The 26,297-nt window shown below is 40.2% G+C and overlaps 1 protein-coding gene across 8 annotated transcripts in view; it reads left to right on the top strand.

The window, feature by feature from the left end:
- The window catches only part of MCF2L (MCF.2 cell line derived transforming sequence like), a 166,180-nt gene that overhangs the window by 79,765 nt on the left and 60,118 nt on the right, over positions 1-26,297 (top strand). For all 8 annotated transcript variants that reach the window (XM_087756373.1, XM_087756372.1, XM_087756369.1 and 5 more), the window contains 2 exons: positions 16,119-16,202; positions 26,019-26,133. In XM_087756373.1, coding sequence (XP_087612499.1) covers positions 16,119-16,202; positions 26,019-26,133 — 199 coding nt within the window. The remainder of the gene's footprint in view (positions 1-16,118; positions 16,203-26,018; positions 26,134-26,297) is intronic.

The raw sequence follows: 26,297 nt of genomic DNA, 5'->3' as shown, positions 1-26,297 counted from the left end.
ATTATTAATCTTGAGTGGTCCAGGAAAAACATATCTAACTGTGGGTTTTGGAGACTTGAAGGCTAGGAAGGAGGAAGCTAGGTGGGAGCCTGGAGGATGGATATTACATGTATCTGTTGCTCTAGTCTGAGAAATTAAATTCTTTTTAAACTAGTACTTGGTTTTCACCTGAGTGACATGTTCAACTGTTTTCTCTGCTCTGAAATCTGAAGGCAGAAGCCTGTTGAGAGGTGGTTGTCCATGTTACATACAACATGAAGGGGCTCTGGAACAGGCGGTGTTGATTCATATGATATGGTATTGTATGGTTTATACTTCCTCTCTGTCTTGACAATGACAACAAGTGGAGCCAACACCCTGTAGGTGGTTCTTTTTCCTCTTTTACATTCATGGTTTTGTTTTTTGTTTTTTTTTTTTTTTTCTTAAGGAAGTAGCCAGCTTGCCAAAATATCGGGTTCCTGTATCTTACTGAATGGGTGTAGGTGAGTGTGATACCTTTCTGAGAAGGGTGTATCTCCTCTTTCACTTGGTTTTAATCTCTGAAGAAAGGCCATAAACTTCCTCTCCTTCTTTTTGCATGTTTGGAAAGCACTGCTGTGCCTGCTTTATCATTGCGTAAAACTTGGGAGAACAAGAGTTGGGTTTTCAGCATGCTGTGTTGCAGGTGACAGCAAACCTCTGTTAGTAGTAACACTCATATCTAGTCACCTAAGCATATTGCTGAGGACTCTCACTAGCAAGTGTTTGAGACTGGCTTGGTGCTGTTAAGTAAGAAATTAGTATCAGCATGTACACTTGCATATGGTATATCATATGTAGTAAGATTTCTAGCTGCTCTGATACTGTTCTTCCTGGAGACATGTTGTAGCGCAAGAGCTAGAAATAAAATGCTGTGAATTGTGATCTTTGTCTGGGGACTACAAGTCAAGATACCAATCTAGGAGCCCACACCTCCACCTAGCCGGTTAGGTGACAGTCCTGGAAAGGAGGGAGTACGGGCTTAGAGCCAAAACATAGATCCTGTTTCTGACGTTGCAACAGATGCTGTTACCTGATCTAAGAGGTCATTTACTCCATCTCAACTTTCACATGTGTGAGTATTTACATGACTTGTGGGAGTGGTGTGAAGACTCATTCACTAATTTTGAACTCTCTTCAAAATCCAATATGCTAGTAATGACCTTGTAAAATACAGAACAGTTAAGTAAAACATTTCTAAGGAGTGTTATTTCTCTTAAATCTACCTTTAATTAAAAACACCTGCTTAGGAAATGCTTGTGTTTTGACATAGTACGAAATGTAACGGGCCCCAAAATGAAATAGCAGAATTTAAAAGAAATTACCTCAATTAATTCTTCAGGTCACATTTTAATGGCATGTACTGAATAGAGCTGCTTATATAGGTGGTAGGTTTATTATGGTACATCTGAGTGGTTTGGGATTATCAACAGTTCCTGCCCCATGGCAGATGAGTGGAGAGAACACAGATGTGGGGCACTTCAGAAAATAACCTCTGGTGTGGTCTGCAGGTGACCTGGGTTTGTTTGCATTTGTTTTTATGGGATTGGTTGATGGGCAGGAGTGCTGAAGCAGAAACGGAGCATTTCCCCATCTGCAAATGGGATTTTGTGAACAGATGTAACCATCAATCCAAGCTTTTTATCCTCGCTGTCCTCTTTCCTTGACCCCACTTGTTGGGAAAGGGCTCTTATAACACCGTGAAGTGAAGAAAAACAGTCCGTTTGTTTACCTATGGTTGTTGCTGTCACTCCCGCTCATTGGTTCACTCTTTCTATTAGTGAGTCTGGATGGCCGGGAACTAATCTCAAGTGTATTAATTAACAGGTACTCCGTCACTGGGCAATTACTTTTAAGGATCAAGTAAAGCAAGACAGCTCAGCATTCATGTCTGAAAGATCATATGGAATACTTTGGTTCTAGTTGATTTCATCATCTATTGCCTTATTTCCCATGCCTTATTTCCTTATTCTTATTCATAAAAGATTTGTACGTCTTTCAACTTACGAGTCACATTAGTAGAATACATGTCCTTTTGGCAGTTCCTGCTGCTTTGGGTAGGCTCCTTCATAGGGAACAGGTGCTTGATGGGTTTACCACCAAGGAAAACACCCCAGTTTTGTTCCGCCAGAGACATGCGGGTGAGAATTCCCTCACAAGCAGGAAATGCTGAATGCATTTCTGGGGAGCTTTCTAACCACAGGTTCATTGGAAAAGGACATCTGCCCCTTAATTTCCCCCTGTGGAGTAGGGGGGGGTGGTAGAAAAAGATGATGATGATGGATTTGCTGGATCATCATTTGTTAAAACTAGGGCTCTTGAAGGGAGGTTCTTGACAAGCACACTTAAGATTAATTTTTTAATGCATTCTTACTCTGATAATGTTTGAACAGTGCATGTGTTCACATTTAAAGCAAACAGCTTGCATCTAATGCGTGCCAGTGTTTTATGCAGGAAGACAAGAAGTAGCCAGCAACCAGTGAGCCCTTCAGAGGACCTCTGAGCCTGCTGACAGGCACAGTTGCTCTGCATGTAATTTGAAGAAAGGTATTGTGTCCCCGGTGGCTTGGCTTTGACTGAAAGATGGAGTTTTGCACTCTCATTTTGCGCTGAAGACGGGCTCACAGATAAATAGGTCACCGTCTGCGGAACTATTTTGCACTAAATCAATTAGAAGCAACATGACCTTAAGCCTGATCTCCTTGCTCTACAAAGATATTGCTGAATTGTGGCTTCTTCTGAAGAAAAGCACAGGTGTGTCTAGTTTTTCAAATTTTCTTAGTTACTTGATTGCAGGTCAGGCAGGAACTCTGTCAAGATAACATTACCCTACTGAGGAAAATAGGGTGTGTTGTAGTACAAAGGCAGAAGTTGTACTTTTTGTGTACGTTCATATATAAATATAGCTTATTGTTACGGGGGGTGTGTGTCTTCTGTCCTTGTGTAAATTTGCAGTGTATCCTTTTATTTGCAGATGTATTTCTCAGTACATCAGACTGAGAAAATTTATTCCTGTATTTTACATGGAAGGTACTTTGTTCAGGATTCGCTCACACAGTGACTATGGTGATCAGAACCGCTGCTAAAGCTTACAAAGAGAATTTGCTGTTGCAGGGAGCCGTCCTGCTGTTCCTGAACTGTAGTGGGTTTTAATTTTCAATTCATTGCGTTTTATGTAAATATCAGATACATAGTTTCTCTTGATCCCTATTTGAGGTAGGGAAAAAGCGTAGTTTCTTTCACAGGATACAATCTGGCATCCCCTAGTTGTTAGTATAGGAGGGTTAATCTAAAATGCATTATTTCTTAAATTCCTTCAGTCAAAGCTTTCTATAGGAATCTTGTTTCTGTTAAGATATAATGAAACAGTGGCGATATTATTTGCTGTTAATAGTGCCGCTACAGTCCACTGCAAAACTGAAAGCGTGTTTTGTGGAATAGAGACAAGCAAAAATCGCTTCCTTACTCTGGTTCTTGAATTCACATTTCCAGTTGTAGTTTCTGCTTCTGGTATGCATGACTGTTGCAGAGGAGGACCAGAGAAAGAGCACTGAGTTGATGGACTGGTGTCTAACCTTCCAACGTTGTTGCTTTTGAAATGTCAAATTTAAATGAAACAGGTATGTAAAGGGTGGATCCTTTTACTAATCTTTAATTAGTATTACTAATTAAATTATCAACATGTGAGTCTGAGTGTTCTGCTTCTCAGTAGTGCTCCTTGCTACTAGGGGTAATACCAAAAGGCATACTGCTTAGGAGGAATGAATGAAAGATTTAAGAAAGGTGAGGCTAGCCAGATTGAAAGTGTGGAGGGATTAATCAGTTCGAGTAACTTTTGATCTTTATGTGCATCCTCGTCTGTGTTGAGAGGGGAGGGATGGGTTTAGGAAATGACTGATTATTGTATGAGAGGGGCTGTCTCTTTTAAACTGCAGAACCAGAGAGCATTTTGTGGCAAATCATGGTGGTGCATATGTAGCCATGCCAGGACTATTTGTATAAGTTGCCAAGTTTAAAATAGGGCATTTTAATCTGTATTCGATTACGGAGAAGTAAGTGAGTGAGGCTGCTTTTGTTAGCAACTGCCAGGGCTTGATTTTCGTCTCTTGACTGCCACTTCTTGTGGGCATGTTCAGTGTGCCAGAGATCACTCCTTCCTAGAGATCTGTTGAAAGATTTTGTGTTCAAAGTGGGCAGAGGGGGTTGTCCCTTTCCCTGGCACTGTTCTTCCCTCTTCCTCCTGAGTGCTGTATGGGCTATTTTTGGTGTCTACAGTCAGCAGAGGGGAGAAAATGAAACTGAAGGAGAGGTCTCAGATACCCATCTTTCCATTCTCAACCCTATGAAAATTTCCAAGGAAAACAATGTCATTTTGGGGAATTCCTTTGTCAGTCTGTGTCCGGGAGTGAGGATAGGGAGATGGCAAAAAGGATGGACAAACTGAAAAGAAAAAGAGAGGATGGGTTTGGGATATGGGCGCAGGACTTGAGTCTGTTCTGCTTAAAGACTGCGCAGGTAGTTGTGAGCAGTGCTGGTTCTGGTTTTCAACGTACAAATGGGGGTGAAAGCACCTCCTGTCTTGTAGGTACATTGCAACACTAAAAAGTTTCTGACACGATTTGGGTGTTGCAGTAGCGGGGTGTGGAGCCAGTGCTGCCCGTCTGTGGCCGTGGATCCCCAGGAGTTAGCAGGCTTTCTCCAAGGGACAGGATCCCCTGGAGGATCCCTTGTGGAGGTTCTCCTAGTTTTATTTGTAGGTGGGGGAAATGTGGAAAGAGGATGACTGGAGTGCTGGCAGAGGTCTTCTGTGTGTGCTTGTAATTGAGGGGAGTGTCTTTAAAATCTGGCTGTCTCAGCCTTATTTGCAATGAAGGTGGACTCCCTTCAGCTGCTGGAGTCAGGCACAGCACTTGGGAGTCGCATCTCGGAGACCGAATGGTGCAGTGGCTGAATTGCCATCATTTGCTACATCTCTGGTGTTAAGAACATGCCAAAGCTTTATCTGAAAGGAGGAAAGCAAGGCAAGTCAGTACCATGCTTGTTTGCCTATGAGACAGGTATGATGTGATCTTCTCAGAGCTATAGTACTGCAGCGGGAAGGGGTCTGCTACTAGGTAATAGTTTTGCATCCTGCAAAGCTGCTGGTTGTTGACACGGGACCCTTCTGGAGGGTTGTGAACAATTCTTATGAAACAAATTATTGGCTGGATCTTTTTAGAAAGCAGAGCTACTTCATCATGACTTTGGGATATTTCCTCTTTCCTTTGGAAAAGCTATTGCCTTAGTTTTCTTTGGAAAAGCTATTGCCTTAGTTTTCTTTTTTTTGTTTTAATTTTGTTTTCCAGAAAATTGATACACTGTGTAATACATGGTTGTAGACAGATTTTTATTAGCCTGAGATTCAGCAGGTATGTCAACATAACTAAATTTTACCCTATTCTATATTCATTTTTAAAGTCAATTTACTGAATTTAGTACACAATTTAGTTTGTATGTGTTCATTTGTTGTAAGGCCGTGTATCGATGTTGGAAATTTCTCTTTTCTTTCTAGGATTGTGAGGAGGGGGGCTTGGGGACTTCTCGACAGACCAGGGAATTCCTTCAGAATTCCAGGAAAACTTAGGTTGGAAGGGACCCCTGGAGGCCGCCTAGTCCAGCCTCTTGCTCTAAGCAAGATTAACTTTAAAGTCAAAGCAGGTTTCTTGGAAACTTGTCCATCTGAGTTTTGTATACCTCTGAGGGAGGAGATGGCTCAGCCTTGCTGGGCAACCTGTTCCAGTGCTTGGCTCTTCTCATGGTGAATTTTTTGCATTGCATTCAGCTGGAATTTCCTGTGCTGCAGCATCTGACTGTTGCCTCTCATCCTTTTGCTGTGCAAAGTTTCAGTAAAGACATTCGCTCCTTTCTAATAAGTGTTAGTGTCCTTTAAAAACTAAAATAAATGCTCTGGACTTCTATAGAGCACCTCAGTGGTGTCATTGAGGCCTGGTACTTGCTGGGACCTAGGGCCACGTTTTTAAAACTAAATCCCCATCTTAACACCACTGATGGGACTTTTTTTGTCATTTGGCTTTTTGTTTGTTTATTTTAACCTGCCTGCAGTCTCAAAGGAGCAGACTATCCAGTGAGGTCGAATGAGACTTCAGATGAGAGACCCACCACCAGGAAAGTTTGAGGCCAAAGTTTGGTCTTTAGCCTCTTCACTGCACGTGATGTATGAGAGATTCTGCCTCTCATCATTACCGTGTTACCCTGAAATGAAGGGAGCCTTATATGTTTGTTTCCTCAAATGCTTTTATAGGTGCTGTTTCTCAGGCACTTCTCTAAGTATCAAATATTCAGATTTTTTTTACATTTACATGGCTTTTCTCTTCAAAATGCAGCCCTACTGCATTTACGTTCTGTGCAGAAGACCCAAAGTCTTTGAAAATAGAAGAGCAGTCACTCCTGGTGCTTTTTAAAGACCCTGGCTTTTAGAAACCTTTGTTCCACAGAGCCTGTGGAATTGTAGCAAAGAAAGTTCAGCTTCACTGTACTTAGTCTCATTTTCTGTTTTTGTGCTTGGTTAGGTGAGAGAAATTGTGAAGGTCATCTAAATCAGAGTAAGTGATGTATCTATTCACTTCTCAGTTTGAACGTGACAGGGTTTTGTTGGTTTTAAGTTCTAAGCAAGGATTTTGTGTTTCACTTGAGACAATTTATGGACCATGGTTTCATGGTTTTTAAAAGTTGTAACTTTTTTAATATTCATCTACTTTGTACTTGGCATACAGAAAATAGGGATTTTGTTGTTGTTGTTGTTCTAGGAAGCTTAAGTAATTTCCCTGTATGCCCAAAAGGGCAGATTTTTAAGAGACAGCTGTCAATCTTTGGACTTAAAGTCTAGCAAAACAACCTCTCAAAATAGAGGTAACATCCAGTTAGACTGTTGCACTTACAGAAACAGAATCTGCTGGGGTTTTTTGCAGACGAGACACTGAAATTATATCTTCTTTGATTTGTTTTGCGCAGTCAGTTTCCATCAAAAATAACTCCTTGTTACGGGGCCAGAGCTTTATTTAGCAGAACTTGATTAGACATTACAGCTATGTGCCAAATTCTCAGGTTGGATAATGAATGGATGCTTCATTTGAGACCTAAAAGAGGTGAAAATGGGGGTCTGTAAAGCAAAGGAGGGGAGGCTCCTGCCAAATCTCTAGCATGCTGCCTTGCAAAATGCTGGATGTGAGCAGCAGACCTGACTGTGTTGCATTAAAGAGCTCTTTAGCTGCCCGTGAGAGATACTGAACCATGTCCTGCATCTGTGTTACCTGAAGCAGTTAGTATTAGCAGTGCTTTGGAGAGACATGTGACGGGTTTCATCTTTTTAATGGTATTGGGCAGTAAGCCACAGTGCTTCAAGAGCTGCTTTGTTAACAACTCTGTCATCTGTGTGGTAAGGTGGGGCAGCCAGTTTGGTGATGAACTCGGCAACCTCTTCTTTGTAAATCATCTGAAGTCAGAGTCCCAGGACCTGGGAAGTTTACAAACAGCTGCAAGTAAATGTGCCTTAGCTGAAAACTACTACTCAGCTCCATATGAGCCACTTAGTGAACACTGAGCTCTTCCTTCTCTCTCACGCCCATGAAGTGCTTCACATCCCCTTTCAAAACATGAGTTTATAGATGTACAGTTCTATGGAAAAGTGTGCTTGTGTCCGAGTACCATAAAATATTTTGTTCATTAGAAGCGATTCTAGCCACCCTCCGTATCGTTGAAATGATAAAATTCAAGAAAGACTTTTTACCAGGGCCTGCAGTGACAGGACAAGTAGCACTGGTTTTAAAGTGAAAGAGGGTAGGTTTAGATTGGACACAAGGAAGAATTTTTTTTTACGATGAGGGTGGTGAGACACTGGAACAGGTTGCCCGGAGAAGCTGTGGATGCCCCATCCCTGGAAGTGTTCAAGGTCAGGCTGGACAGAGCTTTGAGCAACCTGATCCAGTGAAAGATGTCCCTGCCCATGGCATTGGGGGTTGGACTAGGTGATCTTTTGAAGGTCCCTTCCAACCCAAACCCTTCTGTCACAACCTCACAATTGTTAGCACTGCAGCCTCATGCTGTGATTAACATCAAGTCCCGTTTCCAGTGTTTCAAGCAGCGTGCTGTGCAGGCTTGTGCTGTAGCTGTGCATATTGGTAATTCTCCATGAGTAAAGGAAGTATAACTTCTCTCCAGAATAGATGTGTACAATAAGCAATTAGATTTTACCACTTTGCTGTTTTATAAAAGTGATTTTAATTTTCAGATCAAGAGTAAAATCACGCATTGTTTAAAAACTTACCTTGCTTCCAAAATATCACACAAAAATAGCATTCCGTTTACTAGAATTGCCAAGTACTCATGCAGCTGGTCCTGTGTGTGTTGACTTTTCAGTTAAAGCTTTGGGACACGCTTTGAGATATGTATTTTTCTGCAGAGGGAGAGTTGAAAGCAGGTAGTTTCAATGGAGAAGAATCTTTGGTTTGGTTGCCTGAAAAGATGTCCACTTTAGCATATGTGTTTAAGCCGTGTGACTGCATCATAAGTTCTTAAGTCACGCTGAAGATGAGTTGTGTAATTTGCTTGCAGTTCTTCTGTTCAGAGTTGATCTTACCATTTCCCAAATTTGTATGACTTCCCCTCCTTTGCAAGGCTTTAGTACTTAAAAAGCAAAATTCCTATAATCATTTTCTCATGGCATTAAATCTTATTAAATCTTATTAAATGCAGTTGGCAAAATCTAACATTTTTCTTATTCCATGGAGGCTTGCTTGCTAAAGTACTAAGTGAGACACATCTGGGTCACTTCTTATCACTTGAGTGCTGGCTAGGGGAACATTCTCTGCTGCTCAGGCTGTATCTAATATTTCTCTAGTAAAAAAAAATGCTTTTTACAAAATCTGCTGCTTGTAGGTGACTAAATACATCTAATACTTTAGAAATATTTTTATACTATCCACTCAGCATGATTTGCAATATTAAGGAGTTAATGATGCTGCAGTTTTGGCAGTATTTGGGGGCATGGTTCCTAGCAGTCTGAAACTATCCTGCAAGAACAGAAAAGAGTTTACCAGCAGACAAATAAAATTTCTTTGGCTTTCTTCAGGACATCCAGGAAAGAGGATGAGAGGAATATTATTGTTGCAATAGTGAGAGCAGGCCATATGCACCAGGTGAATTTTTGCTTTTAGGTGGTAAGTCCATGGGATGTTGTTGCTGCTTTTCAAGTCCTCTCTGCAGCTGACAAAAAGTTAGGCTATAATATGGCTCTGTGGCATGATTCAGAGTTCCCCTTCCTTCTCAGTTTGGGAAGGGAGTAATTATCATGACTTGAAATAGCACGAAGAACGTCTCTTTCTCACCAAAACAGATTAGGTGTGCTTAAATGCTGTATGGAGCAAAAGGAGGGCAAAGCAGTGTAGATGCTATAACTGGTAACACTTTCAGATTTCTTGCAACAATTGCAACATCTCCCCCCCCCCCCCCCCCCCTTTCTTTTTGCATAGTTCCTAATATGATTTGTCTTGTTTTAGATTTTCTTCAAGTATGAAGAAATATTGGGTCTTGTGTTGATCCCTAGATTGCCTTCCTAATTATTATATCGTTTTCTTTTAGTTACAGATCAGCTAGTATTTGATTACTCTTGTAAGCCATATCCAAACTCAATGCTGATCCCTGAGAAGCTGTGGGACTATAGAGTGCGTGTGTCAAGATTGTGTGACTGATGAAGCAGAAGAGGAGGATGATGTAGTTTTTAGCATTCATAGTATCCTGTGAGTACATCTACTGTACAGGGAAGCAAGAGGATTTTATTTCCTCTGACGTTTGTGCTTTGAGGTAATATTATTTAGGTAAACTAAGACTGAGAACTTTACTGCCTTTTGCAAAAGTGGAGGTGGAAGAAGGAAGAGAACAAAGACAAATACATTCTTTGACGTGCATAATAAATGGACAAATCCAAAAATGTTAGAGCAGAGTTTGAAAGAAACAAAAATCTTGGTTGGCTGCCAAAGTATGCTTTTAAGCAGGTATTGCATAATTTGGGTCAAGAAAATGGGGGCTGTTACACCTTTTGTTTTCTTGTGCCAGCCCAGCAGCGCTGCATTTGCTGTACACATCAGAAGCTTTTTTTAAAAGAAGGATCAGTGATTAATCTCCCTACATGGAACCAAACCATCATCCTCATAGTTTTGTAGATAGTCCTGTGCCAAAGCTCCAAGCCTGTGATCTCAAAGAAGAAACAGATGGACTTTTTTTTTTTACTTTAATTGTGATTACAGGAAGCAGGAATTACTTGGGTAAAGCAGGTGGTTCAGGAGGTAGCTATATAATACAATTTTTTTTTTTTTTCTGTTATTTCACACATGACAAGTTCCCATCCCTTGTATTTAAATACTGGAATTGCAGCATTTTGGGATTAATTTATATCTCTTCTTAAGTAGCTGTGGTGTTCTTCAGGTATGATTAAATGAGCAGAGTTATCAAGTTTCATTTCAATGGAATAATTTAAGTATTACCAAATCATGGATTATGAAGAATGCTGCAGAAATATCATGAACTCTGTGAAAGATCTGAATGGTCAGGGCTTCTGATGCATGAATCATTAAAAACACCAGTCAAACAGTAAGTGCCTCTGTCCACTGTGCATGGGCTTATAATAGAGAGAACATCACTCCTAAGGTTTTAGATTTTCTTTGGCAGTACCACTTCCAAGTCTTGACTCAGCTAGATCCTTACTTAACGTTGAAAATGTATGGGATTCCAGCCTAGCCTATTGTAGCAATGGCCTACGCAGACATGCTATTCTATGCATATTGTGGCAGTAGCCTATGCAGTCCTAGAAAATGAACTGATACTAGTAATGCCACAGAAGAGGAACTTATAGAAAGCATGATTCACTGAAAAAGAAAAAGTATCTCAGCTTGAGCATCTCTTTTCTGCACTAGGGCTCTTGAAAGGAAACTGTCTTTTCTGGCTAGGAGAGGAAATGGGAGAAGTAGCTTCACTGTAGGTTGTTAAGCTTTTACAAATGAAATTCTTACATACCTGTATCATTTTAAATGGGTTTGTTTGGTTTGTGTTTTTTTTTTGTTGTTTTTTTTTTTTTTTTTGACACCCAGTGGTGTACAAAGCTGTTTGGAGCACTAGGTTGCTTTATTTCTATTTGTGCTAGCAATTGGGATGCTGGTGGAGGTGAAGAATTCATATTTCCTGCTTGCTTGGGATATTTTAGCTCACCAGAAACAAACAAGTTGTGAGAGCACTGTTTTACCAGGGTGATAATTTCCTTCCTAACTACACTTTAGCAGAGAGCTGCCTTTTGCATGAAAATTCCAGAGGTTTACTCATATGCTTTTCCTGGCCCCTTGTTTTGATTACAGTGTAATCAAATAAAATAGAAATTAACTCTTCCTGAAGATATTTCGAACTCGTGAAGTTTTAGTGTTTAGCTTATGAACACGTACATGAACTCCTGTCATCAGCCCGGTGTGGCTACAAACAGCACATGGACCCAAGGAGTTCGGTCTGCAGCTGTGGTACCTGAGCGCACCTGGCAGCAGAGCTTGCAGGCATCGCCACTATTCAGTGGTGATTTTTAAAACTCAGTTTTAAAGCTGGAGAGCTCTCTTGGAGTCTTGACTAGCTCATTAGTTTCGTGTGGCTTGACGCGGAAGAGGGCTGTCTTCATCAGATCTGCTGCTCTGGCTCTTCCTCCTTTGGGGGCTACACAAAGGAGCTGACTGTTAGCGATGGTGGTCGGGGGGCGAAGATGAAGAGGGAAGAATGAGGAAATGAAAGGTTTGCCTTGGGGCTGAGAGAGATGAAGGGACTGCTCTGAAAGTCATTATCTTGCATTTATAATTACCAGATGGGAGGCTGCTTTAATGAAGAGATTTTTCAAATGAAGACCCCCTTCATAAACTGTATTCAACTCTTTGAGTGGGTAGGCTGTTCCAGAGGAGAAGCAAAACAAAACTGGTTGATAGAAAGACATTATTTCTCCAGTTTAAGGCATGAATTTCATAGAGAAGCTATAGACCTGTCTTCAGGAAAATCTTGCTGACTCAGCAAGGAAGAGGAGGAGGAAAAATTATTTGTAGTTTGCTTTATGGTGTGCTACTGGGATCTGTGCTGAAAGGCATAATTGTGTCCATATGTGTACAAACAGGTTGGCTTTCAAGTTGCTATAAAGTAATGGCCATAGAATTTTGTGCAGAACTACTCAAAGGAGGGTGTAATTCCAGCTGGCCTGGTGGGAATTGGATTAAACCCATTACAAGAGGCTCATGAGTTGTGTCTGGAGACTTCCTTCCGCGTCATGTAGGTACGGTCTGTTCAGACTCCCCTCCAGCGTTGTCTTCTGTGAAAATGGTTTTGCTTCAGCATGCCAGGCAAACTCCGAAGGATGATGAGTTTCGGTTTGATTGGAAAAGAAATAGGAGCCTTTTACCAATAAGTGAAAATCTTGACTTGAGTGACATTGATCGTTTTCTCAGATCCGGGTTTCTTCAGGGCTTGCTGGCACCAGGTAATTCAAGCACAAGTTATCTTTGTGCCCTCGTGCTTAAATCTGTCATCCTGCTTCATCTGAAATGCAGTCAAGTGCCTTTGATGGGACAGGGTCAGGCCCCTCTAAGCCATCTTCCTCCATCATAGAGACAGGACTATCAAAGCAAGATTTAAAACTGAGTAAGAATATTATATGGTTCACATTTTTAAAGAGAAAGACTTTTTTTAATGAGAACCGCATCTTTAACTGATTCCTTTATGTTAGCAAGATGACACTTCTGTCCTCTCTTACACTCATAATTTAAGCACTAGATAATGTGGTTTTTAAAGAACCTCCAGTTGTTGGTTTAGAAAAAAAATCTTTGTGCATTCCCAGCTATTATGTCTGTTCAGTTTTAAAAAATAATGATAAAAAAGCAGTAATAACTTTACAGAACCTTATGTTACTGTTTATTAGCACCCACAGTACCAGATGCATTATAAATCCAAGAGGCTTTATTTTAAGCAGACTACTCTGGAAAACTCTTTAAATGAGCTCTTCAGGAAAGACTGGATATTCTAGCATGTTTTGGTGTGAGCATCTCTTTTCAGCCATGAATTTTAGATACAGTAAAACAGACAAACTCTTAGGTCTCTGTTTTGAAAATACTATGTAAAGCAGTCAAGGTAGAACAGGGAAGATCATGGGCTGTGTAAACCTTAATCCAAGTGGAAGTAGAGTTTGAGCCTATACAAATTCCCTAGAAAACGGTGAACAGAGTTTCAGTAATTCTGTATTTTAATGTGCGCTTAATTAGCTTTACTAAAATGGAAATTGTCCCTAAAGACTGCAGCAAGTGGCAGGTTCTCTATTTAAAGAATATTTCCAAGAAATTATTTTCCCCGAAGTCCGTGAGTGCAAGGAGCGTGTGCCCTTGCAGTCTGTTCAGCACGTGTGCCTTTTGTTACCTTATCCTGTTAAGGAAATAGCATGTTCAAGTAATGACGGACAAACTTAAAGTGAAATCAGATTCAGTCCCAGACAAACTGTGACGAACTCTCTTTTCTAGAGGGATGCTAAATATAAAGGAAAAGATGCAGAGCGATGAGTTTTTACAGTTGCATCTTATCTGAAAGGCGACAGAGTATTGGAGAGGGATTTCTGGCTAAATCTGTGAGCACTGATACCAGGTTCAGGTTTATCCTGTCAAGCTGCTGGATGCAAACTGTTCAGCAATTCCAACAGTTGCATTTTCTGACATTGTTTTGTAGTTGTAGCCTGGTTATCTCAGTTGTTTCAAATTATTGAAAATTAACTCTGGTCTCAACACATCATCTGCTTCCTGAAGAGTGTCATGAAACTGGAGCAGCAAGATGGGAAGGGGGCTGTGCCTTGGTGGGGGAGAGCGCAGCAGGAGGGGGGGGTTCTGTTTCCATCTGCGAACAGGCACAGTGTGCTGCTCCTGCAGTTGCAAACACACTGGCTCTTAAATTTGAGTTAAAACTGAGTTTAAAACCGGGGGGAGGAAAATAGTGTCTTTTCAGTGAAACAGTATTTGACTGCAAGGTTGTGGGCTGCCCTGTGCTGGTTGCAAAAGCTGCTGTTCCTATCAGAGAGAACACTGGGACAATCAAATCTAGAGTTGCGTCTCTACCTGGCACAAGTCAGGACCACAATGGGATTGATCACACGGATACATGAGGAAATAGTGATCATTGTGTACCTGGGAAACATGAAGTTTCCCTGACTTACGAACATCTTTCCTGCTTGAATGGTGTGTGTCCCATATTTACTTACGTATGCAAAACGCACCTATTTTATTACATGCTTATGTTGCAATAATGCAAATTATTTCTGCCTGTGACTGTAGGCAGGATGGCATATTACAAAGTGATTACATTCTTTTCCCTTTTCCCATCCCCCACCAAAAAATTAGGCGTTGATCCTGTAATAGGTTATATTCAGGTAAATGGGTCTCCCTGCAAGCATTGGTTTGCAGAATCGGGGGTGTTTAGTTTCTTAAACAGTGCTGCAGGACGGCTCCTTATATTAAAAAGCACTGATAGCAAAAATAAAATCTAAAATCCTTTTTCCCCTGGCCAAGGTCCCCTCTTCTGGAAAAGACTTGGCCATCTGAGATTGGACTTTGAAAGATCTGTGTTCAGTTTTCTGGTAAAAACATTAAGATGATGACATAACTGAAGGTCTGGGTGAAATATGACTTAACAGTTAAATGTATCCACTTATGGATTTGGTAGCATGGTATGCAGAGGTCTTCTGATCAAGCAGCAGTTCACCGGATGCAGAAAAATAGCTCTGATCAGTGTGTGACCTTGAAAGTGGTCGGGGGTCTTCCTCTGCCAGACTGCCCGAAAGAGAACAGAGAAGTTCTGTTTCCCAGTATAAGTTGTTGCTTATCTGGAAGAAGTAACTGAAGTGGGATTTTTTGCTGTTCTGAAATAGTTGTGGTTCTCAGAATTTTACACACATGAGAATCGCTTATAAAAGTGTGTGGTTCTCCCCTCAAGATCTGGCATTTGAAAGGTCTCGGTAATAGCAAGCCCTTTTTTCCTTGAGGGCCAGATCTCTACTTCTGTTTGATCAGCTTGTACTTCAAGGCAGATGACACTTATCCTTACATCACTTTTAGGTTTTTACTTTTCCTGTGCATGCTCACGGTTCTGAGTGTCAGATTTGAGTCTATCTTAATGGCATTTCAATGTACATGAAACCCAAAATTTCTTTATACAGTGCCAGATTAAAAGAAATGTTCAAAACCAAATAATGAAAATGCTAGGTTATCCCTTCACTGGCTTTTAGTGAGGCTTAAAATGTAGGATAATTAATTTCTAGAAATTGCAAAAGAGGAAAACTTTTTGTTTCCTTGTAAAAAAGATGAGATCATAGTTTAATGAATGAAGCAACTTTGTCATGCAGTCTTTATTGTGGTCAGCGAAACTTAGGTTTCTGCTTGACCTCTGGAAATATGTGGGAAATGCCTCTGCTCAAACACTGTGGCAGAAAACGAAGACTCGGGAAAGCAGAATGTTTGTCATTAAGCTAAAGTGGAAGGGCTGAGATAAAAGATTAAGCAATGCTTTTCACAGTTGAGGTATGAATGTGTGTGTGTTCAATGTGAGGGTGTCCTTTCGAGCCTGTTCTACCTACCTTATTGAATGCTGTTGCCTTGGGGTATTTGAACACTAGACAACAAGCTAGAGGGATCATACAGTTCTCTTTTTCGTGTGAGTTGAGAAGGTTTTAATAACAATTGAATTTGATATGTGAAAAACCCACTGTTCAACACTATTCCTGAGGAATATTGGCTGTACAGTGTTTGGTTTAGTGACATCCCCTACTGCTTCTGAGTGTCAGCAAATCCACATTACTTTACTCTTTTATCAATGTACTGTTCAAAGAAAAGTTTGCCCTTGGCAGACACTTGAAAGACTCCAAACATTTTAATGTATTTTTCAAAACTTGGATAGTTTTCTGGGTGTTTGTATTCTAGGGATGATTTTTTTTGATGTCCGCTGTGAAATTTTCCATAAAATGACTTTGCAATGCAAATTTCTTTTTTTCTCCACAGATGAAATCATGCATCAGGATATCATTCCCCTTTATGCTGCAGATATTCAGGACCAGTTAAAGAAACAATTTGCTTACCTGTCAGGTAAGACTATGGTGTTCCCTTCTACAGACATTGCTCAGGTGTATGGTTAGGCTTGTTGTGCTTTCATAGTTTTTGAGGTCTCGTATGGGAGAAATTCATATTTTATGAGCAACTCGGTATACAGACTACCAAGACTTATTATTCAAGGATTTATGAAAAGACAATTTTTATTTTTTTTAAAAAGTATAATAGGAATTTTATATTATGGTTCATTTTCCAGTATTCAGGATAATGGGATGCAATTGAGGGTAGGATAAAAGAATAAATGGGGGAAAATAAATAAGGAAGTACTGATGAGGCTGGTACAGGAACATGTAGTCTCCTGTAGTAAGTGCTAAGGGAGCTGGGGGTACTTACCCTGAGCTCCGCAGTGCTTGGAGCTGAGACATGGCTCAAACACTGACCTGGGTCTCTCTGAGCTAACTTGAGCCCTTGCTGAGAGTTAGAGAGTGCAGCGTGGATGGGCTGGTGGTTGCTGTGGACTTGCAGTCCTTGGCCCACAGGCTACACTGCTGCTGGCTCTGCTGTCAGGTTCGATACTGAAGCCCAAGCTGACACCTTGGACTTGACCAAAGTAGCATCTGAGCAAGCACCACAGTATCACGTTCCCCCACAGCCTCATCACGAGGAATCAGGCATCTGTAGCACCAAGTTCTGGATGGGGTTTTTGGCTTGGTGTCACCACCTGCCTTTTGCGAAGGAACCTGCTTTTAGGCATAAAGCCATCTCTAAAAGTAGCACAGCCATGTTCACACAGCGCAGAGTGTCTTTGATGCCCCTGGTTAACCTGTGGTTGGTAGGTGATGGGGGCCTGTGTTCATGTGCTGTCCAGGTGTTGGTTGCTGGGCTTGGTCCATCTCAATGCTGGAACCACGGCTGGCTGCTAATGGGTAAAGGAAGATATAGTGCCTTTGTACACGGATCAGGGGTTGCTAATGTGTAAAAGGAGATAGTCTTTGCTGACTGATCAGGCTGTGTGGCAGGTGTCTGATAATCTGAGTTTGTTTTCCTGCGCTCTTGCCTGTAAAGCTCTTGCAGGTGTGCAGCAGCGAACCTGCTGAAGTTACTGCTCTGCCTTGCCCTGCCCTCCCTCCAGTACATAGAGAGGAATAGCATCCGTGGCTTTGTAGAGCTGCCCTGCTGCCTTCAGCATAAAGGAGATTTCCCTCTCTAGGCTGAAGCTGAGCTTTGTGACTGTTCCCTCTGCCTTTGAATCCCTCCCTGCACCAGATCAAGAGACAGGGGGGAATGAAGCAATGTACTGTTTTACTTAGCAAGAGCTCATTGAATCTTGTTGTACTCATAATTAACCATTAATTATGATTTATTCCTGCCACACGAGCTAAATTAAATGTGGGTCTGCAGTAGTGACTGTGTTTTCTATGGGGTGGTGAAGTTTATGTTGTTTATGAAGTTGGCTGTTCATGCTCCATTTGAGATGATGGTGCTTAAGCTACAGTTCTTTTCCAGCAGTTTATTTTTTTGACTTTCCAAGCTCTCCCTTCTTATCCAAGGGCAGAAAATGGCTCATAATAGTGTTATGCAAGAATCAGCCTATCTAGGAAACTGTAAGTAGGGTTTACATTTTGCCCCTCTGAAGTGAGGGGGAAAACTGGTGACTACAGTAGATTAATAAAATCTCATGGAGTCCAACTGGAGATTGTTCACATGTTAAGATTGTTGAGTTTGCACAGCCACAAGCATCTTCAGCACTCATTACATCCACTGTGCGGTGGCGCTTAGTAAGAGCAGCTGCTCCTCGTTCTATTTTCTTCTGTTTATTCACCCTTGTGTCTATTAGAAGTCTGTTTTGTTTGCCTGAAATAGTAGGACAGCTGCATTACTGTGGACTGTGCCTATATTCTCCGTTGTGTTTTATTATTCTTGGGAAATTTGACTGTTAGACATTTTCATTTCACTTTGGACTTCAGTTCTTTTATCCTAATATTCTCGGGTAGGACACTGAAGGTTAATTTTCTGTGCTGTACCAAATAGTGGTGTTATGGGTTTTGTGAACAAAGGAACATGGCTAATATTTTGATACCCTTTTTATGTACAATTTGTTTGCTCTTGCAGTTGTGCTTATGGGTGGCTTTGCTGGAATGCCACTTAAGACATGCACAGTGTGTATGTGTGAAGGGGACTTTTTTGCTTATTACTAAGTTGCCTTGGAAATAGAATATTAGGACATGGCATAAAACACATTAAAATGTAACCTATAAATTACAAATACTTTTGGTAGATAGCACCTTTGCAGGTATGGTGAATCCCTTAACATCTTACGTGCATTTCATTTTTTAGTTTTTGGCGTTGTAACAGCAATGTGACATATACTTGAGAATTGCTTTAGTTTCTCTAATAGGATGTATCTAGGTCTCATGGGACGCTTGCTTGAATAGTGAATGAAGCCTAGTCTGCTTCTACAGCTAAAGGCTGTAGCCCTTCCCGAACTACTTTCTGTGCTTTGGTGTAAATCGGGGTCACTTCTTTCTCTTGGTCTCTTTTCCTCTGCAGGTACAAAGTAACTCATGTCCCTAATTCTGTTAGATGATAATGGAAATGCTACAGGGACAGCCACGTTAGGCTTCAAATGAAGCAAAATAAAGCAAAAACTTACATAAATGCTTCAGTTTGTTGGTAAATAGAGCAAAGTGCAATTAGATCAAGGTGCTAGCTACTCCTACAGATGCTGAAGGCTCTAGCTCTTGCTCAGCAGTGAGCATGCAGTTGTGTGTTCAGCTTAAAGCTAATGGAGGGGCAAGCTGTGGATGAGGTTTTAAATCAATCATTCACATAACAAGTTTATAAATCCCAAAGTTAATATTTTACCACAGACCCCGCTGTTTACTTTTTCCCTTGGAGTTTTTTCTTTCTGTGGAACAAGGTCCTTATCTTTGCAAGAATTGTCGTTACTCTTTGTTGTTGTTGCTAGGCTGTATTAAACATCCTCTTTACGTGGTTCACTGTTTCACCTGTTTTACTATTTTTGTTCCTTTAGTTAGTATGTGTGCAACCACTTTTTCTTCTGCATTGCAAAGCATCTTATGCCTTTTTTTTTGTTTGTTTGTTTATCCTCACAAAGGACACTGGAATGTCCATTTAAAAATCTCTGGAAAATGTATTCCTTACAGTCTTTCATTTACATTTTATATTTTCTTTCATAAGTATTTTCTTTTCTCTTTCCTTGATTGGAAAGTTGTCATGTGACTTTCATACCCAACTTCGCAACTATCTAACATTGCTGTATGCAGGTATGTTAAAATAAATGTAGAGCGTACAGACAGGTGCGTGTGTTTATATGCATCTTAAATCGTACAAGCTATGTGATGTGCAAATGAGGCTCTCAGCCACCACAAGTACTGAACCAATTATTTCATCTCACTTTCCTTTGAATGCCTCTGTGCATTGAACAACTTCAAACAAAATATTTCCATTAAAGGGAATACAAATGCGAGTTCATGCTACTTGCATTTTTGCCTATCAATTCTTAGCTGTTTTTTCTGCAGTTGAAAAAGTTAGCATTGGTACTAGCTTTCAAAATGCTTATATCTTTGGCCCTTTAAATTATCATTCTAAATAATAAGCTTCTCCTCGCTCCCTGTAACTATTTCCTTGGCTGTGCTCTTGTTCTCCTCTGTGGACATGACCTGAAAATACCTCACTAGTTAAACTGTTCCCTTTGAAGTATCCACGGGTGCTGAGTCTGTTTGCAAAATTGTGTTTGAGAACTTCTGAGTGGATCCTGTAACACCAACATTGCATCAGTTATTTAAAAATATCAGCCTGATTTTTGTTGCTGATATAACATGTTCAAAGTATATGTTGTGTATTGACAGCGGAAGAGGTATTACTTAGCAGTTTCTGTCTTGCACAGGTATAGGCTTAACTGCTGGTTTATATTCACTGTGCTAAACCCACTGTCTGTAGAGATTAAAAAAAAAAAATAGTAGTAAAGAGAAAGGAAAAAAAATGAATCCTTGGCTAAGAGATCTCCAGTTCAAATACATTCAGGTACAAATGTAGTTATTGCAATCTGATTTCTAAGCCTGTATACTTGCTGTTGATCAGCCTGGGCAAAATGCAGATTGTGAAGTTGTACAAGTAAAATTTCTCTCTCATTTCGAGGAAAGAACATTTTAATTAATTCCTCTTGATCCTGTTTTTTCTTTGCAAGGGATATGCAATGAAGCTTTTATCCACTACCTCATTGAAGTCTACACATAATTTCAAATACTCTGAGTACTCCAATTAAGTATATTATGCAAGTAGAAAGAAGAAATTCTTTATCAGAAACATACAAATGTAATAGCTGAACCACCACAACAGTAAAGCAAAATCTGTAGTAAGCCTTCCTCTCATTCACGCAAGGACCTCACTTTTGACATGACTGCAAACAGTATTACTTTTACTTAAGCTAGGTCTTTTGAACCAGAGTGGTAGATCCGAGCTGTTTAACAATGATAATGCTCTTGAATCTTGTGTGTGCATTTGATCAACATAGAGAGATCATATTTTTTTCTCATAGTCCGAATACCATTTCATTTGCATTATAGATTCAGGCTAGAAGACCAACCTCTTTGCTCCGTCATCATCTAACTGTATCCAACTACCTTGATTCCTTTTTGTGGGGTTGGGCAGGGTGCTTTTGAGAATACCTTTGCTTATGCAAACAGGAGCAGAATAACTAGGGAAACATTACAAAATAATAGAATCATAGAACCATAGACTGCTTTGGGATGGAAGGGACCATTAAAGGTCATCTAGTCCACCCCCCCTGCAATTGGCAGGGACATCTTCAACCAGATCAGGTAGTTCAGAGCCCCATCCAGCCTGGCCTTGAATGTTTCCAGGGATGGGGCATCTACCACCTCTCTGGGCAACCTGTTCCAGTGTTTCACCACCCTCATCGTGAATTTTTTTTTCTTGTGTTTAGTCTAAATCTACCCTCCTTTAGTTTAAAACCATTACCCCTTGTCCTGTTGCAGCAGTCCTTGCTAAAAGACTATCCCCATCTTTTTTGTAGGCCCCGTTTAAGTATTGAAAGGCTGCAATAAGGTCTCCCTGGAGGCTTCTCTTCTCTAGGCTGAACAACCCCAGCTCTTTCAGCCTTTCCTCATAGGAGAGATGCTCCATCCCTCTGATCATTGTTGTGGCCCTCCTCTGGACCCACTCCAACAGGTCCGTGTCCTTCCTGTGCTGAATCTCCTGCTTCTTTTTCCTGAAAGTCTGAGCAATCTCCTTTGCTGCTCCCCAATTTTGCTGGCTGTACGAAAAAACCAAGCATGGCTTTGACAGGGTTGGGGGTAATTACACTTTTCTCTGTGTGCGTGCATGTGCGCACGCGTGTGTGTTTTTTTAGCAGCTGCACAATTCATAGTTTTCGTAATTTTCCCTGTCAATGCCGTTCTTAATTGAAAAGAATATTAATTATTTCTCATTTGAGATTGTTTTTAGATACCAAGTCAGCATTATGCCCCTTGATTAGAATTTGTGTAAAACAGTGTTGCAATTTCCTTGGCTTGGCACTTCTCTGTCACCCTACCTGCTTAATAAAAAAAAGAAAACAAACCCAAAAGAGATTGCAACTGTGATGGGAAGAGTTAGATGTAGCAGAATACAAAGAATAAATGCTGAATTACCTAAACTTAAGGTAAATTTTACCAGTCCCATCTCACAGTAGCACAGCTAGTTTTTCAAGGATCATTTTTCCACTCCTTTCACACATGAGATCACGATGCTCTGAGTCTACATAATTTTAACGGCTGGTGCTATTATTTAAATAATTGTATACAAAAGTTAGGAACATGAAGTGCTCTTTCCTAAGCATGGTTAAGTCATTTTGCTGCCTAACCTGTGGAGCTAATGCAATTCAACGTGTTTTTAAAATGCGTATTTCTCCAAAACACAGGGCTGTCACTGTTGTAAAAACTGGCCTTAGACCAAGGCACGTAGATCTATTTAGAAAAGCTCCGCCTAACTGGAGGCTTACTAGAATTGTAGAGGTTTATCCACTGAAAAATTTCCATTTTAGAGAGGTAATTTGTGTTTTCTTTGATACTAAAACTGTTAAAGAAGTCTCAGTTGAATAGGTTGCCAAAGTCAGTTACAAATGAGTTAATAACAAAAGTTTTCCTTTAGTGAAGGCTCACAGAAGTAGGGTGGAAGCAGATCTACTTCATTTAAAGTGGTGTTGTGTTTTTATTTTTATTAATTGCTGACATACGCTTCAGTGCTCTTTACTTCTGTGGTGTTTCCATTTTTAGACTGAAAAGTAAAAATCCTCTCACTTGGACAATGTTCCTTACAGCTGCATGTTACGAGAAGTCTCAAGTAATTCTTGGGAATCATTTCAGGTAAAATGCGTGCGGACTGATTGCACCCGCTTGAGGACTGATGCGTTCTCTTCTGCTCTTTGCAGTAAGCAAAAACTAAAGCTGGCACTCAAGTGGCATTTGTTTAATATTTCAAAAAGAAACAATACTGAATGTTTCTCGACATTTTCATAGAATCACAGAATGGTTTGGGTTGGAACAAACCTTTAAAGATCATGTAGTCCAGCCCCTCTGCTGTGGGTTAAGGACATCGTTCACTAGATCAGGTTGCTCAAAGCCCCATCCAACCTTACCTTTGCTTAGTCACAACAGTGTGTATATTTTTAACAAAAATGAGGGGGTTTAATATCCTTTCAGAAATTTAGATTAAAAAGAAAAAAAAAAGACTAAGATTAGACTAAGAAAATGCTCTCAGTCCTATGAAAGAGATACTTGGTTGTCTCAGGAACACATGAAACTATTAAATTCCAGTTGTATAGGTCAGTGCATCCCTGCTTAATCCTAGAAATAGTAAAGTGGGCTTGTGTGTGCCATTGTGAACAGAACTTGCCCAGCAAATAAGTTGAAGCCGTTCCACAGCTGTGGCTGAAATTTCAGGACTCTGAGCTAGAAGGGAAACAGAAAGAGAGAATATTCCAGTGGTTATGACTGAGGTCATTAGACTCGGTTACTCTACCAACAGACCTGAATTTATTAAAATATTACAGTTAAATCACTACTTTTCTGGATGGTGATTAAAATCCCAGTCGCTCATTTTAGACATTACTCTATACAAATTGAATTATTATCAGGAGTTGTAGCACTCATAGAGTTCATCTAAGTTTTTGTGTCCTTTTTTTGTAATTGGGTGTATATAATTCTGAGATGCTGGAAGGTTATTACGTGAATTGGTTTTAATAAGATGTTTTAAATTTTTGCCTTAAACCTGTGTTTCAAGAAGGATGAGAGAAGTAAAATTGTTCATTTTGTCACTCAAATGCTTTCCTCTCACTAAAACCAAAACCAACAACAAAACCCAAGCGAGCTTCCTAAACTTGCCCTTTTATCTCCTCCCCCTAAATTCTGTGGCTTGATTTGCTTCCGGGAGGAGGGAAAAAAATTACATTTTACACAGCTAATTTAGGAATAAACTGAGTAATGCTGCTTTTGCAGAGGTGAAGCAAGAAAAGTGATTCCAAATAGAGGGAAAAAACCAATTATTCCTTGCTGCATCAGGTTCATTATAAAATAAAGGACACTTTAAAAAGTGAACTCACCTACTGCTTTTACTATTATTTAATACAAACACAATTTATATGTAGGACTCTTACTTTGTTATATTTCCCGTGCCCTTTTTGTAGCTTGCTGTAACAAACAATCATTAGTAAGTAGCAACTGCTTCGCTAGAGTGGCCTGTCTCCCATTCATGGCCATGTATTTAAACTTGCAATATAGAAAGCAACTTCCATAGGTCAACAATGTTAAAGCTGAAATTTTACAGGATTTATTATGATTAGCACTTCAGATCAGTCTGCCCTAAACTCTTCTCAGCAGTGAGGTCCTTATAAGGGAAAGCAGTTGAGCAGCATTTGAAGGTATATGTGTCCTTAAGTGTCCCAGCAGGAAAACACTGGAGAAAAAGATAATCAGTGAACAACAATTTCCTAACAGCACGTGGCAGGACAGAGTCACCTCCACCCAAGATAACCACAGATGACTGTACTAGAAATTGAAAATTAATAGGCAATGTCAAGGCAGGATGGCTCTACTTGCCCTTGACAATCGGTGGTGGTCTGGGAACTTCCTGAAGGTCATAGTCTGGGCTTCTGCTTTTAGGACATGTCCTGCAAGCCTGTTGTTCTTCTTTTGTTTCATATGTCCTATTTATAGAAATTAAGTAGAACAAAGCAAGTAACCAACGGGAATACAGCAAATAATGTATAATTGTACCTAGAAATAGATATTCTAGAGAGCAGAACACCTCATGAGCAACAGAAATAATCATTATCATGCTTGACAAATGTTTTTAATCAGAGAGAAAAATGCTTTGGTCCTGACAGCCTGGGTAGAACAAAAAATAATACAATCAAAATTGGTCTTAACTTACATTTGTGTTGCGAACATTTATATAGCTAAAATTAACTCCCTAGACTTAACGTTGCCGCATTTGGATGTGTCGTAAAGGTTATGTTTGCAAATTTGTGATATTTGCGTAATAGTTGGATTTTGTTGTTTAAATGCATCCAGAGCACGTTATTTTCTGATGTAGTTTGATTTCAAGAGCTACACAGTGGTAGCACCATATTGCCTGTAAGCTGGTAGACTGAAGTCAGATTCACCACAAATTAACATAAGGATACTATTTGAGCTCTTCTAATTACATGTGGTTTTGGAGGGAAATGGTGGTTTCTTTTATCAAATGAATCTGAGCTCAAATATTTCTTTTCTTTTTCTGATGAGGTTAGATGTAAGGCACTTGAAGTGGGTAATAACACTATAATTTTCACAAATCGCTGTTGCTGTCATGATAGGTGTCGTTAATACAGTTTACAGCTGATTTCTGCACAATTGTCAGATTTCAGGGCTGGGAAAAGTATCCTTATTATTTTGTCACAGTCATTTTTGCTTGTTTTTCTTCTCTTCTTGAACTGTCAAGCAAAGATAACTTTGCAGCAATGTGCTCCTGCCACCCCCCAACTGTTGACTCCATGCAGTTGCTAGGGCTCAACAAGTCCTTTGTCCAGCCTATCTGTATGAAAATATACTTGCATAAGACTTGAAACATTAACATTGCCTTTAAATTACGTTTTGTATATAAAAATGTGTGTGAAGCACCTTAAAAAGTGTTACATTTTTGTGAATTCTACCCAGTGGTGTAAATGCCAGAAAAGATACAGATGATATCTAGCTCATCGGCAGCCATACTGCAGCATAGGTGTTCGGCTCTGCTGTACCTTTTGTAGGTCGTCTGAGAAGTTGGACAGGAAATCTCACTTGAAACACCTTCCCCCGTTTCTTTAATGTTCTACCACTTCTTTTAGACTGTCCTGGAAGCAGAGCAGCTAGCTGAAGGGGAGGGGGGGTGTTGCAGGAATGAGTTCAAACTGGTAAGAAGGTTGAATTCATTTCAAGGTGGAGATTCACCTACTTAATTCTGAATTAACTTTTTTATTCTAAATCAGTTCATTTCTTTCTCTAAATTGATTATATTTACATACAGTTGACATTTATCGACAGAAAGATGCACTGCCATCTGGTGTCACAACTGTGTTCACATGAGCAAAGACGTTTGTACAGAAAAAATCCAATGTGGTGTAACAAGGTCCTTCCTATAAAACTTCCTAAGCTTTGAAAAAAAGACTAGACTGTTCAGAATGAACAGTGTCCACGCTGATGAGCCCTGCACCAAAAAAAAGAAGAAACACAGCAGTTTCATTACTGGGAAATTGCAGGCTAGGTAAAGGGACTTGCATGTAAATGGGCCTGCTGCTTGTTTCTTTTCTAGGTGGAAGAGGGGGAGATGGATGCCCTGTTATCACCTTTCCAGACTATCCAGCTTTCAGCGAGATCCCCGAGAAGGAGTTCCAGAACGTCCTGACCTACCTGACAAGCATCCCAAGGTGAGCACCTGTGTAGGAGAAAATACCGTTTTATCTGCTAAGTGATTTTTTTCACATTCAGTCACTTATGTGACGGTGTAATGGTCAGGCTTGGTATGTAATTAAAGGAAAATGCCGCTTATAGTGCAGTGTCAATAAGTGTTGATTAGTGACAGCTGCCTAAT

Source organism: Nipponia nippon, unplaced genomic scaffold (assembly GCF_047370975.1).
Source record: "Nipponia nippon isolate SJK-2023a ecotype South Korea unplaced genomic scaffold, ASM4737097v1 scaffold_2, whole genome shotgun sequence".
In the NCBI taxonomy this organism is placed as follows: domain Eukaryota; kingdom Metazoa; phylum Chordata; class Aves; order Pelecaniformes; family Threskiornithidae; genus Nipponia; species Nipponia nippon.
The sequence above is the reverse complement of the archived record's forward strand: the minus strand, read 5'-3'. Positions and strand labels throughout refer to the sequence as shown.